Raw genomic sequence first — 9,218 nt, 5'->3', positions numbered from 1 at the left:
ATGTCGTCTGCATATTCCAGATCGCCAAAGGTTTTCGTCACAGGCTGTTAGAAATTTTGGAGACCTTTCAGCGTTCGTTTCATGATTTCTTCCATCACGAAGTCAAATAACAATGGAGAAAGTGGACATTCCTGACGGATACCGAATTGTGTACGGAAGCTTTTGGAGAGCTCGCCATATGCTCTCACATGTCTGGAAATCCGCGAATACAAACTTCCGGGGCATTTCTTGGTGGGCAAGCGTGTGAAGCAGAACAGACCGGTCAACCGAGTCAAATACGCCTTGGAAATCCAGGAACGCGAGTGCACTGTGCAACTTGTTTGAATAGGTTTCATCCGACGGGCTACCAAATGACCATTGAGACACTCATTTTTCTGGTTACAGCATTCCAGATTCGGAGAGTGGTGTCATTCACATGATCGCACCCACGTTAGTCGACTTTCAGGGACCGATCACATCAGTCCAGTGAAAGTCCCATTAATTATCAGGTCCGCTGTGAAGGCAAATCACCGAGACAATCAAAACCATTCAAGACACCCAAATAAATCGCAAGTTTAACTGACTAGTAAGCGCTTATCACGGTCTCTAACCGTTTCAAATTAAGATTACCTTGTTTCTGGCAAGACTCAAATAACTCTCTGTCTCAATCGGAACTTAAGAAGACGTACAAGACACTGAGTTCTCGAGAAATACACTCATTTGCAAATCAATTTGGTTTACACGACAGACTCGTCTATGACATTCTACAACTGAATGTGCTGCACACAGGCCACCTCATGATTCAGTTGGCACGATATTCGAGATATCGCAGTATATTTTCATAAAGGAAACTACTCACAAGGTTGCCTGTTGTTGAGTTTTCAGCAGCCTTGTGAGTAGTTTCCTTTATGAAACAGACACAGTTGTTCGGTTAACAGGCTAACAATAGCTGCGGATTGATGCTGTACAAAGCCCAAATTAGAATACAAGGCCAATGATTCAGCATCCGCAGAACAGTCCCGATTTAACAAGATAATGTGAAAGTAAACGATTACAAGTTAATTCAAGTCCACAAAGAAAGTATATCCAATTTGAACCGAAAAATTTCAGTTTCTCCATAGAGACAGGCTCCAATTATTGGACAAACTTGACTTTTTTCGGGAAAAGCGATTCGAGAATAGTTTTCTGTTGGGATCTATCATTCCATACCAAGTTCTCCAGCTGTATTGAATCAATCGGTGAACCCCATCGTTTTAACACTGAAGTTAACTGATACGATAAAAGATGTGCAGTGGCGTTTTGCCTTTCAGCGGGTTAGCAATCTCGAGTGTATCACGACCCAGTGTGATGTAGACTGGCCTTACGCAAGCACTCAGCATTCCCCCGTGAAGAAAAATCACGTGACTAAATGACGCGTGGGAACTGTTAGTGCTATTATAATCCTTGCGTACACCATATGAGACAACAAGCTGAAGTTGCAGTGCGGAAGAACACGAGACATAAACACGGAATAGACGGGTGGACAGAAATATTCAGTCTGCAGACGTCGAAAGTATGACAAAACAAGAGGCGGCCGGAGGAAGGAAATATGACAATGCTAGACAGGTAGCCAACCGACATAAATGTATTGAGAAAGTTTCCAAAACCGAACTAAACAGCTCAAAAAAACGACAAACGGTTTGGTCAGTGCAAACATCTGTCAGCCAAATTATGAATCACATGAAAAGATAACAACAGAAAGAAGCAAGCACACGAAGTGAAGCTAAAAGATACATGAAGTCGCACCTGGACACGGTGAGCAATGTTTAGCTGCGGCGGACTGGAGTAGATACAATTCATCACCATGGGATCGAAAGAAAATGCACTCTGCCATCCAGAAGTTATGTACGGCCAGAGATGAGTAAACTGCGAAAGGCGAAGTGACTATTTCACTCACGCAGGTATCTACCGGAAGCGGTGAGTCCACTTACTTGTAATCCCAACTGGCCAAAAAACGTACATGCTGACAGGACCAAGGCCTTAAAAATTTTAGTGGCGGGTTGCAGCTATATGGCTATATGGTTTCGGACCTAATGATCGGAGAAGTACCAACAATCGGTTACAGTGTTAGAATGGAGTTCACGGACAAGCTTTGCACTGAATCGAGTTGATTGGGTCCCTGAAGTGGCAAGGGGTGCGTGCTGAGTAGAAAGTGGCAGCGACTACTTGGAAAAAAGAAGTCAGGAAACAACACAAACGCAAACTCTACCGGCAAGAAAGGGCACAGAAGAGACAACCTTCCAAATGATTGTCTAGTGAGGTACAACTATCGGTTCGATATAGAAGCTTAAGGTGTCAAGGTTTGCGGAGTCAAGTTACTGGACTGAGCTGGCGAGAAATGTCTGGTTGACGTCCACATGAACATAGAGACGTTAAAACACTGTTCAGCTGTAGCACTCTTTGGATGCCTAACTGCCATGCAACCCGAAGGAAGCACAAGGGCTTGGAGGATGAAGAAACGGGAAAACTGGTGAGCTTAAAAATAGCTCCCTTAGACGGAATGGGCTTGTGGTGAGTTAAGCATCGCGGTTTGCTGAAAAGATGCCTAACGCCATGCAACCCGAAGGAAGCACAAGGGCTTGGAGGATGAAGAAACGGGAAAACTGGTGAGCTTAAAAATAGCTCCCTTAGACGGAATGGGCTTGTGGTGAGTTAAGCATCGCGGTTTGCTGAAAAAGTGGCGCTCCATGTTCGTCCACCTCACTATTTCAACGGTGAAAAAATTAGGGAACAGGGAGCGGGTCCTTACGGCGGATGACTGAATTTTTCAGTGCCAAGATTTCCCATGTTGGCGGCGTTCGGTGTATACATTCCCACAAATGCCTACGGGACATCGTTCTGACAGATAAAATACCATGAGAGTACATGCTCATCGTTCGATCCCCAGCGTGCACAGCACGAGTGGGCTCAAAGGATAAGGTAGAAATATAGTCGACTGGGTAGTTCATGCTAGAAATCGATCAGCGATAATCCCAGAGCGCCCATATCATGAATCTTGACCAAAATAAAAGGTACTTACATGAACCCGACTGTAGATGCCGAAACAAGAGGGATGACAGGTGCAAATTGTTGACAAAATCGAAGTCGTCCGCATCCGAGTCACTGGAATCCCAACGAGCGACTGCAGTCGTTCCCACTGGTCCAGATCGACGCGCATTACGTCGACCATGGGTTCGACTCGCCCCCACGTCGGTATTTAAATCCAAGCAGCTGGTCCGATGCCGGTGGTGACCGCTGCCGCTGGGAGCGACACGCTGTCTTCCTGTGGAAATAAGTCTACCAGTGGTAGTGGGTTCGCCAGACCCAGACGCTGTGGGGTGAGAGGGGTCTATTGGATTTGACATGGAATTGGAACGGTAAGCCCCTGGTCTGCTCGGCGTCCTACTATCACGAGTAGACTGGGGATAGAAAAGGCGGTAAACGGGATTTTCATCGGAATTCATGGATCGCAACTCCCGAACTAGGTCTCTGAGTGATATTGAATCGGTTACATGAGGTAAATCTGTAGTGGGTTCACCGCCGCTGCGATGCGGACCCAGCGAATCTGGACCGCTTACAATGCTATCAAGAGAAACGCCTGTTCGTGTTCGATCGTGTGGCTGGTGATAGGATGTGTACATACGTGACGTGGATGTTGGACCTCCATTGGATTCCGACTCTGAACTGTCCAAGCTTAGGCGCAAACCCATATCAAACGTTTCGTGTTACAGTATTTTCACAGCTGGATGTGGCGGAAATATGTAAAGTAGCATATTGAAGCTGCACCGTCGCCAGTAGCTGCAATATTTTGACAAGGGAAAAAAAGGTCATATACAACCCGTAATGTCATTTTTTCTATACGAAAATACAGATTGCAGCGACAAATTTCAATCAAACAAGTAAAATTCACAAACGAAACAGGAACACCATGAGCCTAATCAAAATCGTCCTTTGCCCCTCGAGCACGACATGCCATCCCATCAGAATAAAGCTTTTCTGAATGCACTTGAAAGTATGCAGAATTAAAAAACACAAATAGTAGTGTAATTCACTAAGAGCTCCTGAACGTCAGTTTAAAAGCTCATATTCATACTGAGAAGCCTGGTGGAACAAAAAAGCATAAGGAATGAAACAGGCCGGTGAACGTCGTAGTGCACAGAAAAAGCTTTAATCAATGGAGAAAAATTTGTATATGAAATATCACGAGCTTTGTGTGTAAAAAGGGCAAGCGGCTACACCACTGGGTAGGACATTTCCGAAAACAGCACCACCTTTATACCTTTATCTATTACTTAGAACCGTTCTAATCTTCACCTCTCTTCCCCAACTTCTGAACCGACAGAGTTCGATCTGGTTAGATCAGGCTACAAGTACTTTTTCCACAGCTATCCATAGAAATTAATGCACTAATATGTTCTTCAATAACGCCGAAAGATCTTCAAAATACGACTTATATCTTCTATAAACTGTTCAATAGACTTCAGCATTACTCATCTGACGTTCCCACCAGGTTCTGACAATGCTCCGGGGGCAGGTACAGAAAAACAGTGAGCTTTAGGCATCCCCAGCGCACAGCGACCAGGTCTCTTACCCATATCATCACATAGAACACACTGAAGCAGTATAAACTCGATCCTTGAAAGAAAAGTTGATGGAACGGCTACGCCACAGATCGTGCAGGTTGATGAGAGATGCTCCGGCCTTCCCAATCCCTACTGAAAAACCGTCTTTGGTTAAACCACCGAGACTAACACAGCTACGTAAGTAGAAAAATTTGCCTCTTATCCCAATCACCTCATTCGCAAGCAAGAGGTTTGAGCTTGAACCCACCATATCTGGCAACACTACACTTTTCGAATTTCAACTGTCTACCAAATAGTCAAGTAGAGTTGTTTACAATACTTAACATCATCCGCATGACGATTGCTTCAGATCCAAGTAAAGATGTGCAACCAGAGTACTCAATCACTTTGACCGAACTCCCAGGAGCATTTCGACTAAACAAGTAGTAGGTGGGGATTAGTCTACTGTGGTCATATCGACACCACCCAACGTAGTGAACTCAAACGAGAGCTTACCCTACACTACTTATTCATGAGAGTTGGTGTACAGCGCTTTAAGAATCTAAAGGAGATACCCCTGTCCAGCCATTGTCAAAGTTCTTTACTACCCAGAGTCAATACAAGAGCAGTATTGTCGGTTGCTGACAAATTTTTCACCCCCATCTATGAACAATGCGGGTGTGATGTCGATCGAGCCAGAAGCTCGGTGGTGTTAATGAGGACATATACAGCCATACATCTATGAGGTCATAGGAGGCACCAATTTCACCGTCCAGGGTTCTACGTCAACGGTGAGCACCAGATTAGTGGGAGCTGGTGGCCACGATAGCTGTTGCTTGAAATATTCGGCCCACCGATCAAGCCCTTCTTCTTTATTCAAGATGGTCACTCCATTCTGATTCTTGATTGTCTTATTCACAGGTTTCCAGGAGCCGGTCGAGCGGACTAACTGAAATAGTCTTCGACTGTTTACTAGCTTTCTGGGCCTCTTCTACAGCCTTGGCTTTCCGCGTCCACCAGATTTCCCGGTCGGTTCGCACGCTCACTTTAACTTAACGGCTGATAATTCGTCGCGTCAATTTGTGGCCGGGGCTTGCTGAGATATTTCTCCGAAATTGAATCAATGCCACTGTTCGGTCTGATATCCAGTGCTTGTGTGCGCTTGGTAGCGCCGTACCACAGACAAAACTCTCAGCACTGTGCAAATAGGTCCAAGCATGAATTAACATCTGATGGTGGAGCATTTGGAAGAGACTCTAGAATACGATTTCGGTAAATTCGTCTGACATCCGAATCTGCCAGTCTCCCTATTGCCATGCGATTTGTCCGCATCTTACCCGGTCCAGGACAAGCGCATGGTCAAAATCCACAAATGTGTTCCAAAACGGCCAGCAGTCAGTTAGTGATCCGCGCCATCAGTAACTGATGGCCACGTGATCGATTTGAGTTCGTGATCAGCACACCCACTGGAAGACACCATGTGGCCAGACGACTTAAACTATCACGGAACTTAATACTGCGTAAAAACAGCCTGTGGTCAGCACACAGCTGAAGCAATCGTTAATCAATGTCCAAATGTACCGAGCTAAAACTATGTCGACCATATAAGTCTGCTAGATGGCTCGGTGGTTAGAGCACGGATTCACTGATCAGAACCCGGCCCGATCGAACCCGACTTCCGCCTCTCGAATTCCCCTGCTTAGTATTGGGCATCCTGACGATATCCCAGCCGTCATGCTTCCTTCCGGTGAAAGGGCATCTAGGCCTAAAAAAGGGTATTACAGCTGAACGATTATTAAGCCTGCCAACTTATGCATGCAGATCTCCGGCAACCATACCGATATCTGAGCTTGTAGCTTGCCGCAACAAGACATTCAGGGCACCACGCAACAGCCGATGTATGAGTTTACTCGTATATATGCAATTCGTGGTTGTACCTCCGCTGGGATACTGCCAGGGCAACCACATTTAGACAAGAGGACGGCTAGGGTCCGCAGCCAAAGGCCTTAATTCCAAAGCCTGACATCAAGGCAGCCATAAGGGACTGACCACATTCTTTGAAAGTGCAGGGTGGAAAAACATCCGGACAAGGTGCTTGTTACGTTGAGGCAGTTAAAGTGTGCGCTAAGCTTCCGTTCTCGATAGCGAACTTGTACCTATGGCGCACACGGGTTTATTTCGTCCATCGGTTTGCAGGATTAAAACAATGCCAACCACAGCAGAACTAGATGCAATGACTTCTGGATAACCAGAGATACGCAACCACAAGCGAGAGGAAACGGATGGGACGTTAGTTCAACAATCACTAGAGTCTTAAATCCGCGTCAATAGAAACCGAGTGAAGCGTCATGTAATAGCATTGTTTTCCGGTTTGTTTCAGTGTACGAACGTTAAAATTTGCCGGAGAACTGAACATGACGGCTCGTAGAATGACTGTGAAGTGCCTATGATCGTGAAAGCCGATGTAACCGCACAAATTGGAGCTAACGGAAATGGGCCGATGTGGCATGAGTTCATTGTTGAACTTAAGTATCGTGGTTGTACGTGGGGTGGGATACTGTCAGCGCGCCCACATCTACACAGGAAGACGATTAGGGTCCTCAACCAGAGCCTTTAGCTCAAAAGCCTAACCCCAAGGCAGTAGTGTTTGGCGGGAAATGCAAATGCGTTACCATTTCTACGGAACAAGTCGCCACATGTGCCAGTCCCCAACCGGAGAAAAACATACATTGATAGAGAGGGAAAGTAAGGTTTCAGCAACGGATGCCTGTTGACCAATTTGACATAGAGTACGGACATTGAACACCGCAACATGGATCAGATCTTTTGAGGTTAGTAGGTTATTATTTTGAATTATTTTTCTGGGCGATGGTTGAGGCGTGGAACAGTGGCTAGTAGGTCGACAGATGGGTTGATTGCACTGTATTGTACGATGGGTTGGAAGGGAATGAAGGAGAAGGTCGATGAGCAAGGAGCTGCGGGGCAAATGATACTTCCCGGTAGCCCAAGCTGAAGAGGGGGGTTTAGTTGAGGTACCCCACCTTGAGCCTTTGACTCAAAAGTCTGACTCACAAGGTGGTGGGAAGATATAGGATTTTGTTCGGAGACCATGGACCTAGCCTCTGACTTAAAAGTTTGGACCACGAAACAGCAGTTATGGTTTTCTTGCGGGACCCTTCCCGGGGCCAATGACTCAATAGTCTGACTTACTTGGTTGTGGGGGCCGGCCTGACCCGAGGGCGCAGGAAGTAGGGCATTGCTGTCTCACTCCTGATACGGTTGCGTACAGCAGGTGTCTTTTGAACAGCGCCGGGATCTTTGGTTTTAAAAACATTTCGGCCGTATTGGATAATGCGCCGGTGGTCAGGGTCAACCGTTGGGCGATCGGAGTGTGCGGTTTTTGGGGCCGACCTTTTCTAACCCATTTTTCCTTGGGGGAAGGTAGCATCACTGCTTCATAAATATGGACATGCTGGTCAGCTGGGGCCTTACTGACTTCACACTTCTATTGCAGAGGGCAGTACGACCTTAACCCCAGGCCGTGTCTTAATAAGAATGTCCTGTCCGATAAGAACGCTTTGTTACGGAGTAGAACTTTCCCTTGAATCCCGTAAGACTCAGTCTGCATAGTGTTCTCTGTAGACTTCAGATACCAATATTGGGTCGCTCGTGGGTTCCCCGTTTCCGCATATCGAGGAAAAGGCTGTTGTCTTAAGTTTTCAGCGGTGTCCCATGTACTTGAATAATACTTTTTTGTTTTCCCGGGCGAGGTGTAATATGGCTTGTTTTCTTACTCTTCACTAGTGGATTTCTGATCTACAGCGGTTCCACATTGTACAAAGTACCAGTTCATCTCTTGTGACTCCTATACTAATTTTTCGAAGAACGGCTGAGGCCTCATTTCCAGAAGCCGCCGAATCCTTTTGGATAGCTTTTCGTCCGTTCAACTGTACGCTAGTTTCTTTGGGACGAACACCGCATCAACCTTGGGAATTTTTCGGACATTGGTTTTGTATGTCACATCCATTGAAGCCGGTTCAAGTTTGAATTGATGACGAAAAATGAGAAGTCTGTACGGCAGAATTTTCGAACCCACGCTTAAGGTTCCGGGTTTCTGACCCAGTAGTAGATGAAATCAAAGGTTGACACACAGTGGTAACTGTATCCCAGTGGAGCCTCAATTAACATTTGATCAGACGGGGCAAGGTGGCATCATCATCATCATCATTGTCAGCTGTAATAACCGCGTACTCGTCGTACAGTGGTTGCAGCTGCCACAGTTTCGTTCACCGATGATTTGGGGGGTGGTGGTAAGTAGCTGCGCACTGCAGACGCGAGCTGGTAAATTGGTGCATAAATCCAGTATTGTCAGTGAGTTGTCAAGTGGGAGGGGGGTTGGAAAAGGAGCTATGCATTAAAGGCAATAGCTTTGATGCACGAGCGCCATTGAGGGCGCGACTGGGCCATGTCTGACAATGTCCTTAGCCAGTGATGTGGCCCGCCCCGGGGTCCCCATCCAGGAAGACGGCAATTACCAGCGCAGCTGAGTTTGCTGGTAATGGCTTTCACACTTGGCTGCCAAGTCATTGTTTGACCGCCTCTGGCTCTCTTCCACCCTTCACGTGGTTGTGCGAAAAGAGCCCTTCGAGGAAATCGGTC

The 9,218-nt window shown here is 46.4% G+C and overlaps 1 protein-coding gene across 1 annotated transcript in view; it reads right to left on the bottom strand.

The window, feature by feature from the left end:
* T265_09677 (hypothetical protein) overlaps positions 1-9,218 on the bottom strand; it is a gene marked incomplete at both ends in the record, with an annotated part of 80,807 nt that overhangs the window by 60,725 nt on the left and 10,864 nt on the right. Inside the window, 2 exons of the mRNA XM_009175832.1 lie at positions 3,038-3,478; positions 7,770-8,039. Coding sequence (XP_009174096.1) covers positions 3,038-3,478; positions 7,770-8,039 — 711 coding nt within the window. The remainder of the gene's footprint in view (positions 1-3,037; positions 3,479-7,769; positions 8,040-9,218) is intronic.

This window comes from Opisthorchis viverrini (assembly GCF_000715545.1).
Source record: "Opisthorchis viverrini unplaced genomic scaffold opera_v5_297, whole genome shotgun sequence".
NCBI lineage: Eukaryota > Metazoa > Platyhelminthes > Trematoda > Opisthorchiida > Opisthorchiidae > Opisthorchis > Opisthorchis viverrini.
The sequence above is the reverse complement of the archived record's forward strand: the minus strand, read 5'-3'. Positions and strand labels throughout refer to the sequence as shown.